This window comes from Diplotaxodon limnothrissa, linkage group LG7 (genome assembly GCF_057381915.1).
Source record: "Diplotaxodon limnothrissa isolate DT_005_m linkage group LG7, D_limnothrissa_male_GT1.1, whole genome shotgun sequence".
Taxonomy (NCBI): Eukaryota; Metazoa; Chordata; class Actinopteri; order Cichliformes; family Cichlidae; genus Diplotaxodon; species Diplotaxodon limnothrissa.
In genome coordinates, this window is record NC_140602.1 from 37,580,452 (window position 1) to 37,608,299 (window position 27,848).

A 27,848-nucleotide genomic window follows, 5' to 3' on the forward strand; every position below is an offset into this window, starting at 1 on the left:
AGAATTGGCACTATAGAGCAAGATCAATATTATGCAAATAAAATGTAACTTTGAACTTGGAGAAGAATAGATAAGAAGACTGGAAAAGACTTCACCCAGTTGCTGGAGACAAAACTGAAGGGAGAGAGTCCCACAAACAAGCAGCAGCTGAAAGCAGCTGCAATGAAGTCCAAGCAGAACATTCCAAAGGAGGAAGCAGAGTAATATTTGGGGATGTCCATGGGTTCTAGACTTCAGGCAGACACAGACTGAGAAGGATTTTCATCCAGTTATTAAAAATAATCCTTGTGTTAGTTTGACCAATTAGTTTGGAGTCTCTGAAAATGGGGGCCTGAGTATAAAAACAGATAATGCAGTGCATTTGTTAAAACCCTTGAATTAAACATGAAAGTTGATACTTCAATTACATCTTGATTGTTGGATTTAAAATCCACTGTGCTGGTGTACAAAGGCAAAATCACAAAAACTGAGTCATTGTCCAAAAACCTGCAGCTCTAACTGTATTATCTCCATATAAATGTGTACAGGCTTTGAAGCCATTCTCAGTGTGAAAAATAAATGAGTAAAGAAAATTCAGTCAGGTCGAGGGCACAACAGTGTACTCTGCAACTTTTACGGTTTGTTATGAAATAAAACCTGATTCTTTCTGAGTCTCTTTTCTTAGTTAAAATGACAAGGACGTTCAGATCATTATGCAATAAAAAGGACTGCTTAAAAATGACTTCTGAGGCACAGCAAGTGAAAACCATACCAACAAGTGTGTGGAACAAGAAGGGCTTGCATGCCTGTACAAACAATGAAAATTCCTCTTGTTCTGGTTTGGATCTTATGTCTTTGAGTCCATCTGTCTCCATTTGTGCCAAACCTCATATGGAGGTGTTCAGAGTTTCTAATTACTTAGCCAAAACCAAAAATCTGGCACATCGTTTGCTCTTATTTTCATGGCAGTTCTTTATTTTCCTTTTAATTTTATTTTGTGGTTAGAATGATCACTGCTGTCTTAAAGCAAGTTCTCAGAAGACTGGAACAATGAGCAAATAAATGAACAGTTCTAATGGCTTTATTCCACACGTTTTTATTTCAGTTGTTTTCATTCCAAGACAACAAAATTACCCAGACAATAAAAAGACCCAGAACAAACAGTTATTTGTACCTACAGCAGATGACAAGCATTTGTTTAGAGATGTTTTTGTGTCCCTAACAAATGTAAATTAAGGTTCCTCTTTGCCTCTTTTCACTCCCTTACCAAACAGCTTAACAAAAGACAGGATGTCCTCATCACTTCACATAATAATATTGCAGAATAACTTTAACTATGTACACTGATGTTCTAAAATCTTTTTTGTTTTTTTGTTTTTGGGTTTGTTTTTTTTGTTTTTTAAATTTTTCAGCCATCTGTCCAGACAAAAATTCCTCTTAACTAAAACTGACCCCTTTTCAAAATAGTTAGCAGTGTGTGAAGAAAAATTGCAGATTAGTTTGACACTGTGTAGCATTTTCAAATTAATGGCTCAAACAAAAACAAAGGATCAAGGGTTGCATGGCCTTTGATAGGGCAGCGTTTAATTTGATGAATTGATAGACATCAGAGATGCTGTCAATGGCTTTTTCTTGATGTTGTTACTGTTCGCTTATTCATGTTTTATAATTAGTTCAAATAGTTTGACAACTGAAACAGAAAAAAGTAACCAACTTTATTTTAATATAGCGTCACAGTGTAGATGACACTAGAGCAGGAGGAAACTGAACAGAGATGTAATATGGTGAAGGTTTAATCGCTCATCTTGTTTTTTTGATCATTAACTACCTGACAGTAACTTTGGATATGTGAGGGTCAAGTGAAGAATGCCTCAATCACACAGGTCTAGTGACCACTGGTTGATGAGAAAAAATATGTATTCCCCAAATGGTTATAGTTCATTTAATGAAGATTATGTGTGAGTTTAAAAAGGAAGATCTGCAATCATTCATCTTTCCCCCTTTTTATTCCATAATTGCGTTGCACATGTGCAATGACAATAAAAGGCTAGTCTATTCCTGGGTGTTTGGCTCCTAGTCTACTCTTTACTTCATTACTCCTTTCCCTTCCTGTCAAACTTAATACTGTCAACACTTGTCCAATCATCTTCTTGCCTGCCTTGTTTGAGTCAATCAGCCTCCACTCTGTGTTTTAAATCTGTCCTCTTCTTCATTCTCCTTTACAGGCTTCGTGCAACCCATGTCCACGTCAGTCAGAGCTCCATTCAAGAATCCATCTTCATCTTCACCACCACGAGCAACTAGAATCCTATAACCACTGGCATTACATTTTGTCATAATGGGCCATCAGAGTCTAATTGCTAAATACATCAATTTTCTCCAATCGAGAGACTTCCGGTTTTGACGAGCATGGGGTAGTCACACTTTCCCTTAGCTCCCGCAACTTTTAGTTATTTGAGCGAGCCCGCCTAACTTATTTTTTGAGGCAGATATCTTGATGGTTTGGTGAAGCCGTCGGAACATTTGATGCCCTGCCATGTCGCCTAAACATGCGAAGTCGAATGGCAAAACAACCGAATGCGTGGCTGCTAGCGTTCCTGCGAATAACAGCACTGCTAGTGGAGCACCATTCGGCTTTACTGGTGGAACTAAAAGTCAGCTTTTTTGACGATGTGAATAAAAAGCTGGACGGACTACAGAAGGCATCGGACAACCATGGTGAGCGCCTAGAATCTTTGGAGGAAAGCGCCAAAACGCTCGACCAGCGCCTTGCTAAAGTGGAGGATACCTGTGAGACACTACAGGTCGCTAATGAAAAGCTGAAGGCTAAGTTATCGGACATGGAGTCGAGAAACAGACACTGCAATGTCTGCCTTATCGGCCTTGAGGAAGGGATTGAGGGTCCACAACCCTCACAGTTGTTGCAATTTTCTCCAATCATGTTCAATTCTTTCAAATGATCTCTCCTTACATGTTCCTTAAGTATTTACAGATGAGTTGGATTCTTCCATCCAAACTATAGGCTACCTACAGCTAACCACCAAAGCAATCACAAGGTTTTTGATTGGGCATCCTCATTGCAACCAATTTCACTTAGCTGCTAAATAGCAGCTGTTGAATAGCTGATGACACTGTACAGCTCTTGTGGTGGGCTTGTAGATAAACACTATTTCATAAGGATTTGGTCAGATGATGACAAAGGTTTCTACGGAATAATATAGGAAGACTAGCGTGGTTGCAAATTTTGTGCAACTTATTGCAAACATTTTCTACAACTTTTTGTAGAGATTTAGACATTAATATCTCATAGACCTTATCATTTCCTTTTAAACTTTACATGTTTAAGTGTCCAGTGAACTGTACCCTACCAATCAAAACCATCAGTCAGATTAAATTTCCAGTAATTTCTATTGCAGCAGTACCAATGCAACATCTCACCAACCAAATAACGGTGTACTAGGGAACTGCTCTGTATCTATCTGGAAACTATTCTGCATAAATAGCATATTATCATACTGGTACTTACTGAGTGATATGCAATGCTGAATCTAATCTAACTTCATTGTGTCCAGGTAGATTCCAGAGGAAGTCCTGAACAGGTTTCGTAAAAGGTTCACATTAAAGTAATTTAGAAAAGGGGAGCAGTGACAGTTTCATGCTTTTAAAGCCCTTAAATGTAATTTCTTCCCACAAAATCCAACCTATTTCTAGACAAGTAATTCCTTTTTTAAAGCAGTTACTCAGAAAACTTTACAGTGCATTTTCAAAGTTTGAAATGAGTGGGTGTGCAAGGTCAAAGAGAAGGTAAGCTGGGCTTTAGATGCTTTTTCTCATAGTGTGCTTTATCGAATAGTGGCCATGGATAAAATGACTTTTTAAAACAGGCACAGAGCATTTAAAATAGCTGAAAGAAAATCATATATACATTTTAAAGAAATGTTATATATGTGTCCCCCTAAGACCTGAACTCTTTCATGGCATGTATTTGTAATTTCTCTTTGCTATTTGGGCTGATTGGGACCAAAACAAAGAATTGCCTGATTTTTTATTTTTTTTACCTCATTTTTGTTTCTGAGAAAAATGAGATCCACATATGTGGACATTGATTTTAAATTTCGACAGAACAGTAGCAGTATAATGTGCTCGTAAGTGGATATCAGGGCCTTGTAAAGCAACATTTAATATTTTGGTCTAGACAACCCAAAATGTGATGTCCACATATGTGGACGCCAGGTCCTTCGAGGGTATAGTACAGTTCACATAAAGCACTTTATCCTCTGCCTCTAATGTGTTTTCTTCATGTGTCTGCTGAAGAGTACCCCACCTTTTCTTGTAGCAGACACGTGAGCTTTGCAGGGTTTTTTTAAGGAAAGAAAAAAGAAAGCAAATAATAAAAAACAGTTTTTCATCACTTTAGACGTCATGTACTCTTTTTTTTAATAGCTTTTCATTTGAAACCATGGACATTTGACAAATGGTAGGTGTTTAGGTAGTGTATACAATAAATAAGGTGTACAGTAATTGTGTGTTTCCAGGAAGTTCTTTTTTGGGTGGTGGTGGTGGTGAGGTGGGGGGGTATAAAAACAAACCAAAAAAATCAATAAAAACACATTTTAATGGGTAATAGGAGAGTGAACAGAGACAGACAACTTGGACAAAAAACACACAAAGCTTATTGTAGACAAAGCAGCAATTTGTGGCAGGTGATTTGCTTTCAGTGGAGTTCAGCTCTCTTCAAATTAGCACCCTGAGTTTCCCAGCCATTGTTTGCTCCTTCAGTTTCCCTTGTTTACAGAGAGATTGTATTGCATTGTTATTCAGCTGCCTGGACACTGATTTCCTCAAGCACATTTTGATTGGTTTTCTAAAATTGTACATAATTTGTATTCATTAACTTGTGATTACAAAAGGAAGAATGGAGGGTGTTGAAAGCAATATTAACAGCTGAATAGCAATATCAAGGTAACCTTTTGTTAAAGTGGTCACTATCCAATCAGAAAGCTTTATGGTAATAAGAAAGGGCTACAGGAGGAGCTCACATTAAAGCAAGAGCAACAGGTATCACACTGCTGTTGTTCCTTTGTATTCCACAGATAGATGCGTGTGTGTGTGTAGCACCTCCATTCAGGTAATATCAGTATAAAGTATCTATATGAATACTTAATTTTTTTTTTTTACATGTGACGTATAAACTATATATTTGAGGACACTGTACTCATTATTTTGACCAGCTACTAGCGACTATTTTAAAAAGGAACAGTATGTTTAAACTAAGCCGCTCTCAGTTGAGAACAGGATTTTACCTCAGCTGCCCGCCCTGGCTCTCTGTGTTCTTGTTATGGGCTGCAGTTTTCTTGAGCCCAGGTAAGTACACAGACTGAATTACATGAATCTACCTATGCATGTATAAATGGTAAATATGGTGTATTTATCTACTGCATAATACTGTTTTAGAAAAACTAACATTAAGTAAGGCATATTTTTATGGACAGTAATTGAGACCTTCACATCTATTCTCTATTGAAGTCTGCTGAGACATAGAGCTCAGTGGTGTTAGTTTTCCATGTTACCATGGCGCCCGGGCTGTCCAATCAGAGATTACGTTTGGAGATGATTGTTGACTCCCTAATGTTCCTGGGACTCACATATGTGCAACGTTTGTGTGCGTGTGTGTTTTTCCTTTTTTAGGGTGCGGCTCTTATACTGGGCAGCTCTTCTTATTTTGACTGAGAAGTATATTTAAAGTTTATTTTATTTTACTATAGACAAACAGAATTATCTGAAATGTAGTTTATGTACTTTTTCCCACTAAGCACTTACACTTGTGGTCAGAAGTTCACATACACTCATTATGGGTATGAATATCATGGTAATTTGTTTTGGCTTTTTAATGATTTATTTGAACTCTTCTATTTCTGGGTTGTAATGATTATATAGCATGCACCTTTAAGAATTTGTGTTGAGGGGGGGGGATTTCTGTAGCCCACACAGGGTCAAACGTACACATACAGGGTCAAATATATTCATACATTCACTTAAATCTTTTATTAAGTGGTGCTGAAGGCTCTAAAGTGTACTTTAACTAGCAAGGCCAAGCCCTACTAACTTCTCAGTAGTGATCATTATTGACAATGACTGGTGGTTTCTCTTTGCCTACATAAAACATGTTTGGCATCACTCATTGGACTGACAAATATCATGAATTATGAGAAAGTCCAAGGAACTCAATTAAGATCTGAATTTACAGAAATTTGGAAGGTCTCTTGGAGACATTTCTAAACAATTACAGATTCCAGGATCATCAGTTCAAACAATTGTACATAAGTACGAGGTATACAAGTGTGTCATCCAGGGGTGACGCAGCATGAACTGGAAGCTGCTGGAACGCCACTGTCATTTGGCCAGAATGATAAGGTGTGTTTGAAGGAGTAAAGGTGGGGCTTTTAAACCTAAAAACACTATACCAGCTGTCAAGCATGCTGCATCATGCTCTTGGGCTGTTTTGCTGCCAGTGCCATACAATACAGAAAGGGGATGGAGTAATGAAAAATAACCATCTTCAGATTCTTCAACTCAAATCAACAGATGATTGAAACTTCGACAGAAGCATGACAATGTTCCCACACACACATCAAAACTGATTTTGAAATGGATAAAGCAGGCTGAAATCAAGCTTCTGGAACAGCTTTGCCAAAGCCCCGACCTTAACCCTATTGAATATTTGTGGACTATGATTAAAAGCAAAGTCCATTTAAGTTGCCAGGAAACAAACATAAATAGACTACAGATTCTAGATAAAATCACAGATAAATTTTTGGGATTTCATCTAGAAAAAGGGGGTTTTTTTTGCGGGTTTTTGTTTGTTTGTTTGTTTTCACCTTTTGCAGCTAATTCAAAATGTTTGCATACCACAAAAGCCAGTTTTTCTTGTTGAGCTTGAAAATGCTGGCCTTGTGACAGAGCCAATACAATGATGCAAAGCTCTTTGAGATTAGTTTTGCCAAGAACAGCATAGAGTTACTTATTCTCTGAATCTCATTTTTCTTCTGGAGGGCTGCTTTAAAAAAAAATGTAACCAGTGTTAAATATTTCTTAATTTAATTTGTCCAAGTGCTTTTCATATCCCTTTGTGATATTTGGCTAAAACAATTATGTTTTCGTACTCAGCCTTCCTTTAACAAAATATCCTGAATCATTAGATGTGGAGACTGTAAACTGTGGCCCAGTAAGTGTGAAAATAGGATATTTATCACTGACAACAAAAATAAGGATTAGATTAGAATCAGTATGTGTGTAATTAATTTATTTTTACTTACAACTGGCACGGCTGTAATTAAACAGCTAGCCGAAATTTCTTAATTCTTTATTTATTGCAAAACAATAGACATGGAGGAGGCTCTGATGAGAAATCAATCAAATACAGTTGATACACGAGATGATAAAATAATTAAGAATATGTAAACATATCTATGTAAACCTTTGGGAATGTAGATATTACTAAGAATAGGGTTTGTTGCAAAGATTCCACAGGAGATGGATAGAGGATGTAGTATGTAAGTTTTGTTCTAGATTGTCAAATATAGATATTATAGATGTTCTGCATTGTTTTTTTTCCCTGTTAAAATTGTTAATATGTCTCTTGGGCAGGTGGAGGGATGGGGAGTAGTGGCAGCCTTGAAAGACAGAGAGTGACCTGGTGTCTTTCCAAAGTTGTGTAGCTACTGCACAGAATGAAGTAGGGTGATCAGAGCTAACTAGCATATTTTGTACACAATATGGTAATATTTCTGATATGAATCTAGATATAACCTTTTTTTTTTCAAGTGAGTTCTGTGAAGTACTTGGTGTTTGATTCCACAAGTTGGCACCTGATGATGATGATGATGATGATGATGAAGCTCAGTTCTCATTTAGTTTTTAGGGGTTTTTTGTGTGTTTTTTTGAGGAACAGATGTTTATTAGTTCTCAAGATGCAGAAGCAAGATCCGGGACGATAACTGCAAAATTAAGTTTTGACTGGATGGATGATTTGAGTTGCAGATATTCCAGAAAATGTCTGCTTCTCATGCCATTGCCTCTTGATGAAGTAGGAGAATGAGAGCAGGATATTAATTTGAGAAATATGTTGCAGATGTGTGATACATTTTCCATACAGTGTACATCAAATGTTAGAGTAGAAATAGATGGTGCAACCTGTCAGTTATTGTTGCTGTTAATGTTTTGAAACAATGCTGTTTGGGTGTCTGACGGGAGCATGATTGATCTGAAACTAAGATGTCTTTACAGACTCTTTGATCTCTGACTTATCTGATGATTTAAGACGTCTCCATGATGAAAATGATTAAAAACATAGTGCTTCTTGTCCTCTTTTGTTTTTGTTTGATTGTTTTGCGTTTTTGTTTTTTGTTTTTTGGTTGTTTTTTTGGGGGGGGGGTTGTCTGTTTAATTCTTGTTGTCTTTTAATTCTTGTTGTCTTGTTTTTCTTGTAGTATTTAGGAATTATACGGTTGGCAGCAGGACGAGTTGAGATAACTGAATATAATTTATTTTTAGAAGATATTGATGTTTTAACAATTGGAATTCAGCCTGTGATGAATAGTGGTAGATTGATCCAATGCTCAAGGTCATCATTTATTATTTTAAGTAGTGGAGTGAAACTGAGTCCAACCAGCATTGACAGCCAAAGGAAGGCATTGATGCCTGAGTATGTGATGTGACCTGTGCATTATGGGATTGGTAGTGTATTGTCTGCTACATTCCAACTGTGACTGTATAGGAGGAGAGAAGATTTATTTCAGTAAATTGAGTAATCAGAGATTTTTTTTGGGGGGGGGGGATTCAGAAAGCTCTATCGTCTAATGCACTACCTTATGATGTTTATTTAATGTTTGCATTCCTTTGACGCAAGTGTTCTGAATGTTTTAAGATCTGGGATACACGCAAGGCTTGCAGGTGACATCCAAGGGCCCACAGACCATCCGTAAGGCAGAGGGAGAGAGTGTGACCTTGGGATGCAGCTACAAACCAAGCCCTCGTGACACTGGGGAACTTGACATTGAATGGTCTGTGATCAGTCCAGACACCACACAGAAAGATCAAATGGTAAGAAGTAATGTGAGATCGACCCAGACAATGCTATCTATAAAATGCATACAGGATGAATTTATTAAATTGCAGTATTCAGAAGTTTAGTTATTTTATGCCATTTCAAATGTTTGGAAACATTTGGTAATATTTTGGGTCTATGTACCAGTTATTTTTGAGAATATGTTCTTTGGGACAGATTGTTCCAGTTAAAAAAATCTACAGTTAAATAGTTCCACTGTTTGCTTATTATTCGTTAACTCTTTCAGATTTTATTCTTTCATGTTAAAGTTGAGTCATGCCTATATTTTCGCATGTCAATCTGACCGGCTGTAGCACTCAATAAAAAAGACTGGCATGCCCTTCACTGAAGCGCATTGAATGTTGTCTCCATTTTCCCATTAAATTATTAGTAAGTCACAAATGCATTTCCAATAATAGCATCTGAAATTGTTAGCAAATGATTTGAACACGAAGGTCCATGAAATGAAAGAGTTCAACATCTCTCCCCATATTCAAACAAAGGTTCTGAATACAGCTAAGCGAGCTTATTAATGTTGCTGTTCCTGTTACTCATCACCACAGCAGATCATCTGTTTGAATCTCTTCCTGCCCTCTACAACCTTACCAGCCACTTGCAAATCTTCTCTCACCACACCCATAAACCTCCTCTTTGGCCTTTTTCTTTTCCTGTCACATGACAGCTCCCGCTTCAACATGCTTATCCCAGCATACCGGGTCTCGTTCCTCTTCACATTTCCAAACCAGCTCAATCTTGCCTCTCTTACTCCGTCCCGCATCTGTCAATCTCACCTGAGCTGTTGCTCTGATATACTCGCTCTTAATCCTGCTTATCATTTTCAGTCCCAATGCAAATCTTTGCAATCTTTAACTCGGCTGTCACCATCTCTGATCCACATAGGAGAGCTGTGTTAACTACCATCTTGTACACCATCCCTTTTGGTAGCCTTTTGTCATTAATCACTCTATTCACCACAAACTGCATGCACCCCTAATTAGGTGTCAAAAAAACCACTTCGCAAAACAATCCCTAAATCTTTTAATCTATTCGGATTTCACATCGTCTTTTTCTATTCTAAATCTCATGTGGTGCACAGTCTAAACTAATGTTCGTTCAAGGAGACTGGAGAGTTGATGAACTCTCACTACCTTTTAATTTCACAGGAATTAGTTGTTTATCCCATTTGCCTTTTAAATTAAACAAGTCATTAGTGTTTAAGACTCGGGAGAACGTTTTTTCCCCCCTTTCATCTCTCCCTATGCAAAGTCGATGCAACGATTGACTAGATCTACTATGTATAATGTACCAATATTAAACACATTGTAAAATTGTGGTCTAAGTCAAAATTGAATGTGATATATTGTAGTTTAACGTATAAAGTAGTAGAGGCTTTGCTCCTAATTGTAAACTAGTAGACCTATTTATGCACATTTCCAGCTTCATGTCTTTATTCTTGTTCTTTACTAGGGGGTGGTTTTTGCATAATTCACAGTTCAAAATAATCATCATTTATCCTCTTCTGGGCTTTGGTACTGATTTTAGTTCTGTCTAAAAAAAGCAGTTTTAGTTTCTGTCTCTTTGAGCCCATTCTTCCTTTTTGCCAGCTTTCTTCTGACTGCCTGACAAAGGTTTGAACAGCTGGCAGATGGAGCTGGATCTAGAACTGTGACTGAAATGATGGATATCTTTTTTGACTGACATCATACATAGCCAAGAGTAGAAAAAATGTGGAGCACATATTGCATGACTTTTGTGTGTGTGTCTTATAGAGGGTACTTTTACTCAGTGACCTCATCACTTTTGCCATGTTTAGTGAAAAAAAAGGAAACATCTGAAAATAAGGAACAAACAATAGGTCCTCTGTAAAGAACTTACAACCAGCTAATGAGCACACAACTCTAATATCTGACCAAAAAGTGTATATAGATATGTTAATGTGTGATCAAACAATTTTTCATTTACAAGTCTTGCAAATGGGAAAAATCCTGTCATCCATATAAAACCAAAACCTGAAAGCATTAATTTTGAGTTGTTTCTCTTTTTGATGATGTGCAGATACACTACACTTGGTTCTTGGTTAAATGAGGAAAAAAAATCTAACTGCATTTCCATTTCTTACTAACTAGTTATTATGCCTTTTGGTGCTTGGCAGGTTTTTTTTTTTTTTTTTTTTTTTTTGCTGCTCCCTGCTGTTGCTGGAAATGAGACTGATGAGTGTTGTGAAACTGAGCCACAGTAAACGTGCTTTAAAAGTAAAACACTGAACTAAAAGAGATTTTTAGAGACCCTCTGAGGCCCAGATTTGGTGGTAATTCAACCAACCACTCATGGTACATTTAATTTAAGAAGACTGCATGTAACATTAACACCATTTCAGTCAATTGCTGAATTACGCTTATATTTGTCTTTATTTTTTCCATCAGCTTGTATCCTATACCAGTGGCACTAAGTACTTCTTTGGTAACCATGCATTTGAAAAAGAGCTCAGCTTTGCTGCTGGTGATCCCTCGATGGGTGACGCTTCACTGTCGATTGCTCTGCTGTCACCTGCTCACACCGCTACCTACCAATGTAAAGTGAAGAAAGCACCTGGAGTGGACATGCACAAGATGTCACTGGTGGTAATGGGTAAGACCAGGCTTTAGGTTGCGTCTCGCTGCATTATTTATGTCCATCACCTTTCCAAAATGCAGTGTTCTTGGTGTTTAGTACTTCAGGAGGCACCTTTTCTATTTAAGACTTGTCATGTCATAGTGTGATTGAGGATGGAGAATGCTAGTGATATGGTGCAACAGAGGCAGGTGATCCTCTGCGGTGACCCCCTAAAGGGAGCAACCAAAAGAAGTAGTAGTAAGAAAAAATTATTCATCTGATGACAAGTGATTCCCTAAATTTGTGTTAAATGGGCCGATTTGATCTAGTGCTTCAACCATTTAATCTGCAATAAAGTTTCCCTGCTTTGTTAGAACATGCATTTTACTCCTTTTTATAACGCATTACAAAACCGATCGCTTAGAACTCATAATTTTTTAGAGTCCGGTAATCAATTGCGGGATAGTGAATACTTGCATGATTGAATTACACAATCTGAAATGAAGGTTCACTTACTAGCTTTCTCTGGACATCAGTCTTCATCAGTAGATGGAGTTTGCTGCGAATAGGCCGGTGTGTTTGCAATTTTACAAATGGAAATGAATGAACTGAAGGAAGATGGCTTTGTCTAAAACTAATGACACTTCACTAAGAGCCATTTGTCAGTGTACTGAATCTTAAAGTTTGCCAGTTGGGAAAAGGAACTTACTTAGTCAATCTCATCTATTTTGAAGACTGAGCAGTAACTGCGGTGGAGGACAGTCACCTCGCTGCCAGACTTACAGTTGAGTATGGTATTAAATAATGTGTCTCATAATGGAGCAGGTAATTGATGCAGTCCAACTCCCTCAGAAGTCCTGTAGAATCTACATCCAAAAGTCTAAACTGAGAGTGTACACCGTATTGTACAACTGTACTGATGAAACATTCTTCAAAAAATACAAGTTTGCAAGCAATCTCGCAGCTAGGTCTCGGGATAGGAAGGAAAAAACATCATTATTGTTTTGCAGTAATGTTTCAATTTAATAAAACATTTTTTGGGTTTAAAATGACCTGAAGAACATAATCTATCCAACCTGGGACCAAATTACCCACCTATATCTACCACAGCCTGAGTTATTTCTCCAATATTTTCCAAGAAGCATTTAAGTGTTCTAAAATTCGAGATAACATCACCTCCCTCCTCAATGAAACATACACATTGTTAAATAAATATCCATACCACACTCTTATATGTCAGTAGATAACCCATAGCTATTTTCTTGCTGACAGCAACACAAGGCAGTCCTGAGAGCCAGCAATTCATTTTATAGATTAGACTCCTTGTGCGATCGTGTATAGCATAAGTCGTTTGAAAAAAAAATATCTGGAGAAATTGGGGGACAGATTTTTGTAAATCTTCTTTCACTATCTAAATTGTGCAAATGTGCAACATGCTCAGAGTATTGTGTAACATTTTCAGTCTCACCCTAATGGGTAGCAATTTCGACCCTCTCACATCTCTTCACAACAAGATGGCATTGGTGTCTAAATTGTTCAGCCTTGCCATCATTAGCCATCAAGCTTTAACTCCATAAGGATTTGAAACATTAATTTGTCTTGGAGATGTGCTTTTTTGGGGTGATTCATAGATTTTATAGCATATCTGAGTTGGAAAACAAAAACAAGAAAACCCTCTGTATTGTTTGTATATGTGGCAAAACTCAGTCAAAAAGGTTCCCCCTTTTTCATCCTAAAGCTATAAAGCTGTGCTGTTTTATTTCTTTTTCTTTTCCCTTTCCTTTGAAGGGGAAAGAAATAGAATGGAAATGGCAATGGAAAATTATCCATTTGTTGTATGATTTCAGCGAAGCCGTCTGTACCTAAGTGCTGGGTGGAGGGAGGGGAACTGATTGGCAATCCTGTGTCTCTGCACTGCGAGTCTGCAAAAGGCTCCACTCCTTTAAAATACACATGGAGGAGAGAAAGAGCTGGCTCGATCGCTGATGGAGCCGCACAGAGTAAGTGTGACCTCTGCTGATGTCACAATGATACTGCACATCAAAGAGAATACGTGCATGCTCGAGAGTCTATGTATGTGTATATGCGTGTGTTGGAGGTTTGGAGGGGTGGGGGGCGGGTGCCTTGGGACTGAGGCACTGTATCATTTGATGCTGTGTGAGCAAAAACTCAATGAAAAACATTTTCTTTGTGAGCGTCTATTATTTGCTAACTTTGTCACCTTTTTTCCAAAAAAAATACATTTTTTTTCATTGATTGCTTACATGGCAAAAGTCCTGGGTGGCAATATTTGATAATAACATAAACCCTGAAGTTTTTAAAGCAAGACTATTATAATGGTAGCATTTTACCATGTTACTTGCATTTCTCCACATTAGTTCTCACTCTACAACTAGAAACATTTCCTTGTTCTTCCCAAACATATTTACTGCAAACTACATTGATCAGTGCCTTATATAAGCAGGGAACAACAAACACACTGCTTGCATGCATACGTAATGAATATCTGCTCCAAACCTGCATACTAATGAGCTTCATGTTTTTAGTTTTTTCATGTAGAGATGGCAGTTTGATCAATTTTCATTTGAGCGCCTTATAATGTACAGTATGTATACCCTGAATTAATCTATGCTTGTTGGCACGTGCTCATTTTCCCAGACAGTGTGACCGGAGAGCTGAAAATCAGCAACCACTCAGAGAGCTTTGCAGGGATCTACCTTTGTGAAGCAAACAATGCTGTTGGAGTAGAAAGCTGCACGCTGAACCTGAAAGCCAACAAACGTAAGAAAGCACGCTCACACAGACTGCTTGTGTTCACATGCATGACGGATGACGCACACATCAGATCATGAAAGACGTGGATGTTCGAGTTCATCCTCTTAAATCTCCTCTCTTTGTAGCTGTGCCAAAATCTCCTCTTTGCTGTGCTTTTCACACACTGTAACATTAGTGTGACGTTCCTTTTATGCTGTCTAACGATGATGGGAGAGGGACGCTTTCCTTGACAAGAAAAACATTTATTCGCTGAAAGTTTTAGCCTTCTGTTTTTCATCGCTAACTTTTTCTGGTGCTAAATCACACAAGTGTAAAGTTATGATAATTCTGCTGCCAGCAGGTCTGCAGACCCTGTTGGCTGTGTACACCGTAAAATATGTGGACTAATTAAATACAAGCAGAAACGCTAACCAATTTTAAGTGAGATGCCTTAAATGAGGGCAATCTATGTACAGTAATACATCTAAACAAGACAGATATGAGGGGTGTAGCAGAGCAGTCTCACAGGCAATGAATCTGTTGACAGTGAGTGCACCAGTGGGAAGTACAGTCTGTGTTACAGCCTGCCAGTACAGATGAGATCATCATTTAGTTTAAGACTCACACAACCATCTGCATCCGTTGGATCCATAGCACGAGTTTCTCTTTGGGCCTTGTGATCTTTGGAGCAGGCTCCAATGCATCTCGTCAGGTCCAGAGCCCCTTGAATAAGTGCTTAGATGTTAAGCTTCGAGCAGTGAATCATTCATAGTCATTCATTTTTATTCCAAGTGCAGGCTTCTGTCCTACACAAGAAGTGTCGACCCTTAGGCTCGTGGCCCTCAACCAAGGATTTGCAGCATAATTAGTGGCATATTATGGAATAAATGCAGGTAGAAACAGTATAAAACTAGCAGTTTTTAACTGCCAGGAAATATATTATTATACATTCATGCTTTTACATCCAAGTCTCAGGAAACCTACATGTAGTTTTCATTGGACTATTGGCAATGGGGATATAATTTAAAGCACAACTGTGTTCTCCAGTAAACTTGAGATCAAAAATTTCCTGATCTGATAACAGCACTCAAAATCTGACAGGCATTGATGTCCCAGCATGATCTGACAATGTTTCAGTGTGCAATAATGAAACATCCATGATATGGCTTTGAGGTGTTTTGGGCCCATTGTCCTGCTGCAATATGAATCCTTCTCCACAAAGAGTGCCAACCACAGGCTGATGCATGCCACGTAGCATATCTCTATGAAAACTGGAGTGGTACTTCTTCTTGGTCAGGGTGAAAGTAAAATCACCCTACTATCATTCACTGTGAGCTTGATACACTGCAGTATCATTCTTTCCCCTGTTTGTCTCCTTTCACACACCTGTCTGCTAACACTACAAATCTCAAGCATCCACCATAAAATCCGGATATATTTCATCCCACACCAGGAGTTGTTTCTCCTCCTGAGAGGTGGACTGCTACTTAATGTATTGATCTTTGGATGGTGTGCTTACTTTCGGTGTGCCTGATCATGCTTTGAATACAACTGTTGCACTTTCTGCAAAGGATTCTTGAGTACCATGCACCGTCACCTTAGAAACCTTCCGCTTATCCATTATTTGCCACAGAGAGAGAGCCCTTCTGTGTTTAGAATAATAATTTGACTTGACTTTTTCTTAGCTATGCTAAAATACTGCTACAGTTAAACAGAGTCAGCAATATTCTGCTGGAAACCCAAGGGATTGCCATGTTTATAACAGGTGAGCGATGGCTGTAAGTTAATTTACTTGAAAAAGCTTTTCATGAGTATATCAAGTATATCAGCCAAGCACTTTGCATGTGTTAGTGTGTGAAAGGAGAGATGTGTTAGAAGGCATTTTGTAGAGCAGGAGTGATATGCAAGTTCAAACCATTTACTCAAGAAAATCAGAAATTCATAAACCATTTTCAAGTACAGACAGACACAGACAGAGTGAGGCCCATAAGTAATTGGATAACATCACAGTTTAGCCTCTGGTGTACAGAGGCACAGTTCAAATCAATCAAGATGTGACTGAACTGTAGACTTTCCGCTTGGAAAGGGGTTTAACAAAAGTATGACAATTAACTGTTTAGGAATTACAGTTTTTATACTTTTATTTCTTTGAAACAAGATGTTAAAACAGAACTTCAGGATGAATAATTTAATGTTTTTCATACTTATTTTGCAGCTCCAAACAGAGCTGCTGTGATAGTTGGCACCATTGTTGGTTCCCTGCTCCTCATCTTTATCTTCCTGGTCTTTGTTGTGCTTCTGTACTGGAAGTTGAGCAGCAGACGTCGCTATGAGAAGGAATTTTCCAATGACATCAGGTACAGTGCAGATGCAGCAGTGCATTTTAAGATGATGATGATGGGCAGATAACTTACTTTCCTAAACTTCAGCTTCTATTAGTGCTGAATTTTACCAGCGTGCTGTGAACATTTGGATAGTACATTGTGTGATGTACGTTTTTTTTTTTTTTTAATCAAAACCATGACACCAACGGCAGAGCTTTAACAGGCAGAGAGGCAATTAAACTGTAAGATATTAAACAACACACATCAAAGCCATTCAGATAAGAATAGAATATAAATCCCAGATATCAATTAAAACCAAACAGGAAACATGCAAATACAACAAAAGTATAGGGGGGGAAAATGACATGACACTCCATGTGGTAACATATCTCTTCTCCACCAGAGCTTTTTTTTAAAAAAAAAAATGTTATGATTCTTTTTTTTGTAATTTAAGTGTTTATCGAAGTTATGCATAAAATAAAATGTACAGTATTTGATGGCTTCCTTTGTTCTAAGACTCATAGACAGTAGTCTGGATGACCGCCATCACTTCAAGTACTTTTCCTTCACGCAGATATGAAAACAAGAGAAAGAAAAGGAACAAACAGAACACAACACACAAACAAAGAAACATGTGTACGGATAGATACAGTTTGTAACTATATACATCCAGAGACATGGCAATTGAAAAGCCAACACACTCAGTAGCAGATGGTGACATAGCATTAGTACATGTTATTATAGAAAACAAACAAAATAAACAAACATTTAAACAACCATTCCTTCAATGATGAATATCAGCGATATCAGGCCTTATAGAACTCATATATAGCGGAGCCATTTTCCCCAGTGTTTTACAAATTTCTCATACTCAAAATTCACTAAAAAAGCAATCTTTTCCATCTTATAAATCTCAAAAGTTACATCAAAGTTACATCAGTCCAGCTATTTAATGTTGCTGGATCCTGTGTTAGCCACCTTTTGGTCAGTGCCTTTTTACTTGCAGCTAGCAGCACACCAAGTAAGTATTTATCTATACCCTTTATGTCTGAGGGTACATACCCTAAAAATATGGAGTTGAAATCAAAGGGTAAATATGTACTAAATATGTTTTGCATCACTTTATGGACTTCTCTCCAGTAGTTCTTAATATTCTTACAATCCCAAAATATATGATAGTGGTGTGCTGTTTCGTAGCCACAGTTTCTCCAACATTCACAACTTCCATCATCATAATTCCTTCCACATATGTGATTTTGTACTTTTCCAATATAAAGAACAAATGTTTTGGCATTCCTCTTCTGTAATTGCCAGACCTCCATCTTTCTTCTATCTTTCCTTTATATACTTTGTTGAATAATTGCTGAGATCATGAAGACTTTTGTATATTTGTGAGATTACACCTTTCTTAATATCGGACTTATAAGCATTTACAAAGAGTTGGATAAATGCCCTCGCTGTAGTGGCTATTTGGTTTTTAATGTTTCGAGTATAGAACTTTCTTAACTGTAAGTATCTATAGTGATCTTGGTTTTCTAAATGAAACGTTTGCTTTAAAGTTTGGAAACTCATAATTTCATCTTCCTTTACAATATCACATATCGATGTAATTCCTTTATCTATCCAGTTTTTAAAACTAGGGTCTATTTGATTTGGTGTGAATTCCGAATCATATGCACACCATTTTAATATTTTTATATCCTTCTCCAGCTTATTTTCCTTTACCACCATTTTCCAAACCCCTAGTGTGGCCTTTACCCAAGGATTTCTTATTTTGGAAATGGAGTCCTGTAGATTTCTATCTGCTAGAACTGCCTGCATATGCATATTGGTTATTGTTTTGCATTCAATTTCCTTCCATGCCGCTACATATGAGGGATCGCACCAGTGCAACACTGCCCTGATCATTGCTGAAGTATAGTATTTTTTTAAACATGGTAGGCCCCAGCCGCCGTACTCTTTGGGCAGTTGCAATGTTTTGTATCATATTCTGGGTCATTTCCCTTGTCATATAAATCTAGAGATCGTTTTATCCCATTCAATAGAATCTTTTTGATTGATCTGGAGTGGGAGGGTCTGAAACAAATATAAACATCTTGGTAAAACATTAATTTTGATGGTTTCTATTCTAGAGCTTATGCTCAGACATGGGATATGATTCCATTTTGTAAGGTCGTCTTTGACTCTTTGATATAAATGGTTGTAATTTTTGTCATATAGTTTTTTTTGTATCTTTAGTAAGTGTTACCTTCAGGTATTTAATTGAGTCTGTGTTTCATTTCAGTGGATGTGCTTGTTTGAGCTTTTCAGATGGACTATAATTGTAGGGAAGGGCCTCAGTTTTACTTAGATTCAATTTATATCCTGTTATTCGGCCAGTGTTTTTAAGACAGTTCATTACCTCCGGCAGAGACTCCTCAGGTGTTTTTAGGAATAAGAGAACATCATCGGCATAGCATGCTACTTTATGTTCCACCTCATTTATTGTAACACCCACGATTTTTCTGTTTTGCCTTATATATTGGGCTAGTGGCTCCAGAAATATAGCAAAGAGAAGAGGAGACCAGGCACAGCCTTGTCTCACTCCCCTCTCCAATGTTAGAGGTTGACCATTAATCCTAAACCTTGCAGTCGGGTTATCATACAATGCAAAATGTTATGATTCAATTCCTGTTCTCCACATTCATCACTACAATGCCGATTTTTTTTCCCCAACACCTTAAATTAAGGTGTACACATGCTGACCTTATAACTTTTAAAACATACAGAACGGCAGGGGATACCACAAGTGTCTGGAGCAGTTTCTCAGATCTGTCTTTGAAATATCCTCCACGCTACACCATTAAATTTTTATTTTTTTTTTTAAATAGCAAACTTTAATGCTCAATCTTTTGCAATTTTGTATTTGTGATTTAGTAGCTTAGGGGACTACATATTCAATTGTGTTCTGCAGCCTTTTGTAATTATAATTTAGAGAGCTTTAATTTTGGAAGGAATGTCAGACTTCCTATTTGATATAGAGAAAGCCTGACAAAGTGCAAGGTAATGTGATTTAAAAGTACTGTTTTACTACTAAAATAAAAACAGAGAAACATGTGGGACATGGTTGCATTTTTCAAGCAAAAGCTTTTAAAATAATATTCTTTGCTTTATGGAGGATCAGTACATAAGATCACCGACTTCTGCACCCTAATTATAGCTTAGGGTAAAGACTAGAAACAAAAATTTTATTCCATTGATTGCCTTTTTTTTGTGGCAGATCATAAATGGATAGCTATTGAAAGAAAAAAAATGTTATAGCAGTGAGTACTGGTGTATATAATGTTTAAATCCCCAGTACGCCAAACACAATTTGTCTGTAAGCACACAGATATTTTACTGAGTGAGAGAAAAATCAGGCACAGTCCACTAGATGTGGTGTGACAGCTTCTTTTCTGTTCTTATATTTGAGACAGGTGGCCCAGCTTGCGCCCAGCTTTGCGAATGCCAGTTTTAAGGGGAATTTTGGTAGATGTGAATTCTTTCTAACACAAAAGGATGTATTTTAGCCCAAAGTCTGATCAAGGTTTATGTAAACATATGTGTTATTTTAGATATCACCACTGTTAGAGGTTATATTTTGTAGGTAATATACAATCCACAGAATTGCATTAAGGTTTGGACAGTCAAAACACAAAAATTGTCTTCAGCAAATCCCAAGGTCTCCAGTGGGGGTAAGATCCAGACTCCATGGTGGTAAAATCCATGTATGAAAATAATGCTTTCTGAATCACTCATTCACAATTTCACCTCAGCGAATCCAAATTCGGGGGGGGGGGGGTAAAACAAACCACAACTTGACGTAGAACTGTTTTCATGGGTGACAGTCGTGCGTTTGGCCCATTTCTGCACAACCTGCTGGATTTGTTTACTTTTTTGCTTTTATCTTACCTGATAGCTTAAAGGCTTTCGGGTAGAAAGCCCCGAAGGCTAACTTCCCCCGCTATTAGCGTCAGTCAATCCTACCTCCAAATACATCATTTCACTGGCTTGAAAAGATTTTGTAAAACTTTGCCATCCTCTGTAACTCTCTGCAGATTTCAAAAGCAGAGGATGTTCAAAGTGCATAATGTAAGGCAGTATTAAACACTGGCATGTAAACCATCTAAAAGCACTTTTAAAGAAAAGCAAATTATTTAAAGAAAAATAAAATGTGTCCCACAAATATTGAAATAAATATGCAGAGAATGGAGTTCAATACATCCATCCATTTTTTGCTTATCCATTCAGTGTCATTCATACTCCTGTTTAGAATCATCTAACCCTATTGACTGCATGTATTTAGATAGTGGGAAGAAGCCTGAGTACTCAGAGAGAGCCAGTGCAGATACAGGAAAAAATGTGAACTCCACACAGAAAGGCCTCAGCCAGATGGTGGATTCAAACCCAGAACCTTATTGCTGTGAGGCAACAGCCTGGAAAATGCTTGCTAAGATTTTTCTCAGCATATTGTCCAATATATTGAAGGATACGCTAATTTCCCTGTCTACAACATTTTAGTGGGATTCAAATCTGGACTTAAACCCGGCCATTCCATAACCCTCCATTCCTTCTTTCTAAGACCTTCCTTGGTGGACTTGTTAGCCTGTTTTGGATCATTATCCTAAGGTCCAGCTCCAGCTTTTGGACAGATGGCCTCACATCATCTTTAAGCAGTCTTTGATGATGCAGAATTCATGGCTAAATCAATGACTGCAAGCTGTCTGTTCCCTGAGGCAACAGAACAACTCCAAATCATAACAGCAACATGCTTCACAGTTTGTACAAAGTCCCTTTCCAGAAAAGCTGCCTTTGGTCTGCGTCAAACATGTCTGCTGTTTAAAATACTTTGGAGCTATTTTTAAATCCCATGAAAGACTCACAGGCATCAACAATGTCTTTACGCAAGGCCTTAGAGAGCTCTTCAGATCTTGGCACGATGACACCATATACCTCAGCAGCAGAGAGAACACCATGCCCTTGATGTCAGAGGTTTAAATAAGACAGGTAACTCTCTTCTAACGCGTTTACATTTCAAATACATCAACCATGCACAGGATGTATGTATTTTTTCACATTATTACCTATGTAATTCCTGTTACATTTTCTTGGGGGGGGGGGTTTTTGTACTTTGGCAGGAATGTTCAAAAAAGGCTTTGATGTCACTTCTGGTAGGCCAGACCATACAGTTTTCAACAGTATGGTTGGAAATGGGGGCAAGTTTTGAAAGTTTTAATCCAAATCTTGTTTGTTGTCGCTACCTCTAATTTTCCCATTAATTACATTTTTTAACCTACAGTAGACCTCTGCAAATTGCGAATCCTCTCGTTTTTTAGCCTTTTTTTGTGAAAATATTTTCATGGTTTAAAAATCCACATGTGAGAAAATCCAATTTGTTCATTTCTGGGTCAATATTTTTAGTGGAGTTTTCTCCCCTGCCCCTGGAACAGTGAAAACTGTGTAACTAGTTAAAAAGGGCATGTGGGACACCAAGCGCAGTGCTACTCTAGGGGCAACGTTCTGCAGATGACCTCATGTTCTGACATCTCTGAAAGGATTTCTCCTGTTGCAAATAAACATTGTCTCACCAAAAAGACAAAAAAAAAGAAAGAAAGAAAGAAATGTTGGAGTTGTGGTTCATATGCAGTTGAAAACAGCCCACATGCTTTCAAAGTAGACACTGAAACGAGTGCAGTGTCAGTGTGGGAGGACAGTGTTGTGCACAGGAGACAGAAGCACTTCAAGCCACAATACTTATACACGGTTTTCCATATCTGTGACATACTGAGGTTCAACACGTTTCACATGAACAAGTCATCAGAGAGAAATGCTAATAGATGGAAAATGGCAAAGCTCTAATAACTTGAGTGATGACAACTATAGTTAATGTCAAATCCACTGGGTACTTGAGTTTTCTGGATAAAAAGTAAAGAAAGCAGCTTGAAAAGTTCAGATTAGTCACAGGGAGAATCATATCAATTAAAATAGTGACTCAGCTCTCCATCATGGCCAAAACATGGGAGATGTAGCATTTCACACTGAATCAAAGCACTGGGAGCACTGCTGCTGGACAGATACTTATGACTACAGTGATCCTATAACTGAGGATGAAATTGGTAGATTGAACAGTGTGACTTAAACTTGAAAGCAACAGTTGCTTATTTAGACATCAAGCAAATATCACGCAAAACCGTCATGCATTTGGAGTCAATCTACCTGACAAAAATACACGTCAACCTATTTATCGGCCTGCAGGGGGCTGAAGCCTGTCCAAGTTGACTCATTTGATCCAGGCTTAACATAAATAATCCTAGATGAAATAATCCAGGCTTCAGTGTGTAAAGCAGTGTTACATTAATTACAGCAGCTATAAAGAAGTCATTTTAAAAAGAAACAAACCCTTTGTATAAAGATTTTTTTTTTTAAAACATCAAAAAATATTATAATTATACATTATTATGCAGGAAGAATGAAAATGAATAGAAGCACAGAAGAAAACAATAGGTATGAATCCATTAATAACTTGCAGCTAATTCTGTATGCAGGTTAACAGTTTTCAAATCAGCCTTTATATAAATTATGAGCGAAATGGTTTCACTAGTAGAATAAAGTAGGTGTGGGAATACCTTGGAAATAAGATACTAATTAGAGTTTAAACTAGTACACATTCAGGTCAGGGCAGTTTTTTTTCCCCTCATAGGATGCTACACCCAACACACCCAAGAGCCAAACTTGCCCAATTTTTCCATTTCTGTTAAACCAGGATAAGTTTATTCCCTTTACCGACAAAAACATGAGTCCTTGGCTGGCACAGGAGAGAAGAAAATTCCGAATTCGATAGGTGTAGGATGTTTTCTTTGACAGAAAAGCAGATTCCAGCTGGTATTTCAAAGTTACATAAATGCAGAATGCAAAGTAGCTAAGCTTGGAAGCTGGCAGTGTTGACGAGGAGAGATTGTATGCTTCTGTATGCTGTTGTCAGTGTTTGCTGGTTGAAACCACCACCAGAGTGAATGTTATGCTTTAGTAGAAGAGGAGAAAGTTAAAGCAAGGTCTGCTGTGAAAGTAGGGACCCCTGGGAAAAACAACAAAGATCTCTGCTTTTACCTACAGGGAAACATTATTTTGCTCGGTAAATAGTGTATGTCCAGTGTGTGTGTGTGTGTGTGTGTGTGTGTGTGTGTGTGTGTGTGTGTGTGTGTGTGTAACAAATATATAGAAGGCAACTAAAAAATAAGACTGCTATTTTTCATAAATACCACAATGTGTTTAAAGTGGGCTGTACTAAAACACTTTACATTTTTATCCCATTATTTCTTCCAAAATGTTTTCATTCCTTTTATTTTTGATGAATGCAGAGATATAACTGTTCTTATCCTTCACAATAAGCATAACCCAAACCACTGACAGTAATGTAGGTTACATTACTACTTTAGCCACTAACCTTATAAGCCTAAACAAATGTTGAGGAGATTAAAAAGCTAGTATTTGCAGCATTGCCTCTTATATATTTTAACGCTGATATTTCAAACTGAAACAACACACTGAGCTTGCCAGTGTTTCCAAATAGAAATAAATCAATTTAGGATCCCAGCACAAAAACTGTTCAGTAATAATGCTAACAGCCCTCCTTTCCAGAGCACTGCATTTGCTAAATCCAATGGCAATATTATTGTTCTGTTCTGATAAGAGAGGAGCCTTCATGTGCAGTGTTTTGTTCTTTGTAGCTGCTGCTACACTGGAGCTGGTTAATCTATGGCTCGATGTGCTTGCTCTTGTAAAACTACTGACATACTAAACATATTGGAATATGACAATTCTGATATGTTAAAAGCCTTCAAGGTTAAATACAAAAGCTGTAGAACATTCCAACATAGACATCTATAGTTTTTCGTTCCATGTTGGTTTTTGAGCTATGATATGCAGACTGCTCCAAAGTCTACACTTGCTGTTCTATCCATCTGTTTTGAAAGTACAGCCAGACCAACGACTTGTGTTGATTTGTTTTGGGCCAGCAAAAAAGCCAGTATTTAATGATTCTAGTGGAGTATTGGTTTGGACTTTATTATTGTTCACAGGTGGTCCTTTCTGAAGGAAATAATGTCTGAAAGTTCATTTGATGCAGTGGCTTTCTCCTTTGAACGTAAAGTTAGTGAGAATTTGGTTGGATGGGGGCATATTCGCCCAAATAATAAGCTTATCCTGAAAATAAAGCTAGATTCATACTATGAAAGCTTAGCAGTTAAAGTGGATCTACAATCCATGCATCCATTCATTCTCTGCCAATTCTCTAATTCAGTGTTGCAGGAGGGCTGGAGCCTATATCAGCTGCCGCTGGGTAAGAAGCAAGGCAAGGCAAGGCAAGGCAAGTTTATTTGTATAGCACAATTTAACAACAAGGTGATTCAAAGTGCTTTACAGAGACATTAGAAACAAGAACAAATAAAAAGCATGATTTAAAATTGATTAAAACAAGCAAATAAACTAACTAACTAATTAACAAACAAACAAACAAACAAACAACAGTATATAAAATCAAAACAGATAAAATCAGAACAGTAGATAAAATCAGTAGTTAAAATATAAGTTTTGAAATTTAAGCTTAAGTGCGGATTTGGTGCTTTATTCAAATGCAGCTGAGAACAGGTGAGTCTTCAACCTGGATTTAAATAAACTGAGTGTTTCAGCTGATCTGAGGCTTTCTGGGAGTTTGTTCCAGATATAAGGAGCATAAAAGCTGAATGCAGCTTCTCCGTGTCTGGTTCTGACTCTGGGAACTGATAAAAGACCGGATCCAGATGACCTGAGGGATCTGGATGGTTCATACTGGGTCAGGAGGTCATTGATGTATTTTGGTCCTAAACCATTCAGAGCTTTATAGGCCAGCATCAGAACTTTAAAGTCTATCCTCTGACGGACAGACAGCCAGTGTAAGGACCTCAGAGCTGGACTGATGTGGTCCACTTTTTTGGTCTTAGTGAGGACTCGAGCAGCAGAGTTCTGAATGAGCTGTAGTTGTCTGACTGATTTTTTAGGTAGACCTGTAAAGATGCTGTTACAGTAATCAAGCCTACTAAAGATGAATGCATGGACTAGTTTTTCCAGGTCCTGTTGAGACATCAGATCTTTTATCCTTGATATATTCTTGAGGTGATAGTAAGCTGACTTTGTTATTGTCTTAATGTGTTTTTCTAAGTTTAGGTCTGCATCCATCACTACACCCAAATTTCTCGCCTGGTTTGTGGTTTTTAGATGTATAGATTGAAGTTCTCTGGTGACCTGTAATCGTTTTTCTTTGGCGCCAAAGACTATTACCTCAGTTTTGTTTTTGTTTAGCTGGAGAAAATTGTGGCACAACCAGTCATTGATTTCCTCAATGCATTTACCAAGAGCCTGTACAGGGCCTCGGTCTCCTGGTGACATTGTGATATATATTTGTGTGTCATCTGCATAGCTGTGATAGTTTATTTTGTTGTTGTTTATAATCTGTGCCAGTGGGAGCATGTAGATGTTAAACAGAAGGGGTCCCAAGATGGAACCTTGGGGAACTCCACATGTGATACTTGTCTGCTCAGATGTGAAGTTACCTATTGATACAAAGTATTTCCTGTTTTCTACGTATGTTTTGAACCAGTTTAGTACAGTTCCTGAAAGACCTGTCCAGTTCTCCAGTCGTTTGAGTAATATGTTGTGGTCAACTGTATCAAATGCTGCACTGAGATCCAGTAAAACTAAGACTGACATTTTTCCACTGTCTGTATTCAGACATATGTCATTGAACACTTTGGTCAGAGCGGTTTCAGTGCTGTGATTCTGTCTAAAACCTGACTGGAAGGCATCGTAGCAATTATTCTGTTTTAAGAAGTAACTGAGCTGTTGAGAAACTGCTTTTTCAATGATCTTACTTAAAAACGGGAGATTTGAGATCGGCCTGTAGTTGTTCATTTGTGTCTTGTCAAGATTGTCCTTTTTCAGTATAGGTTTGATTACAGCAGTTTTTAGTGATTCTGGAAACACACCTGATAATAAAGAAAAGTTGACGATCTGTAACAGGTCTGACTCTAAAGTCTTTGAGACCTTTTTGAAAAAACTTGTTGGCAGGACATCTAAACAGCAGGAGGAGGAGTTCAGTTGACCTAAGATGTCCTCCAGGGGACAAGCAGGGGAAAGGCACTCTGAAGTCAGAGTACCCAGAGAGAACCTCCCCTATACAGCCAGAAAATATTTTACAAACAGTATTTTTTGTAAAAGCCAGATTGCTTATTTGTTGCCAGTTAGAGGACTCTTATAACTCTCTTCTGTTTTGGACTAATTACAGTAACAAACCAAACATGTTAAACTGTAACTTCAAATAGATTTTAGTATTTCAGTTCAAATAATCACCCGTTTTTGCCCAGCTTCTGCATTTACTGTCTGTAGAGATGCTCCTTTAACTCCCTCTATTCCACTTTTATGTCAAACAGGGAGGACGCGCCACCTCCTGACAGCCGCCCCGTCAGCCGTCACACAAGCCAGAGCGCCAGTCAGCTCCCACAGGTCACTTACTGCCCGGTTGATGGCACTGAGGTGATGTCGTTGAATGAGGGACTCAGCCACACTCCTTCCAGCACCAGCCATGGACACAGGCCGGTCAAACACACACCAGCAGAGTATAACAGCAAATATGGATATGCAGTGTGACACTCAGAGCGAGCTCAATTAAAGAGAAGTTTCAGGACAGTTTGAAAACTTGAAACTGAAAATGTGCAATAGTGGCAGTCCTGCCGAGACTTTAATTAACTAAATTCAAAGCTATGCACTGTGAGCAGTCTATGATAACATTGTTCAATGTGATTGCTTTAAGATAATCTTAGTAAAAGGAAGTTCTGTTATTTGATTGGCTTGGATATATTAGATTGTATCCTTCAACATTTAGGTGGATGTCTATAAAGCAGATCATCAAAATATGTAGCTATAAAAAAGCATTAATTCAAGAAATTCACTCTACTGTGGAATTTGGAGATTGACGTTTGGGTGTTTTGTGACGCAATTTTGCAATAAAAAAATGAAAAGAATCCAGTCTCAAATTTAAACCA

At 37.8% G+C, this 27,848-nt stretch overlaps 1 protein-coding gene across 1 annotated transcript; it reads left to right on the forward strand.

Annotated features, from left to right (window-relative positions):
• The first annotated feature begins 2,528 nt into the window (after window positions 1-2,528).
• On the forward strand, window positions 2,529-27,453 carry vsig8a (V-set and immunoglobulin domain containing 8a). The gene is made up of 7 exons (XM_085357071.1): window positions 2,529-2,880; window positions 8,906-9,081; window positions 11,509-11,713; window positions 13,525-13,677; window positions 14,336-14,458; window positions 16,647-16,788; window positions 27,237-27,453. The coding sequence occupies exons 1-7, from the start codon at window positions 2,529-2,531 to the stop codon at window positions 27,451-27,453; spliced, it is 1,368 nt and encodes a 455-aa protein (XP_085213197.1).
• Window positions 27,454-27,848: the final 395 nt, after the last annotated feature.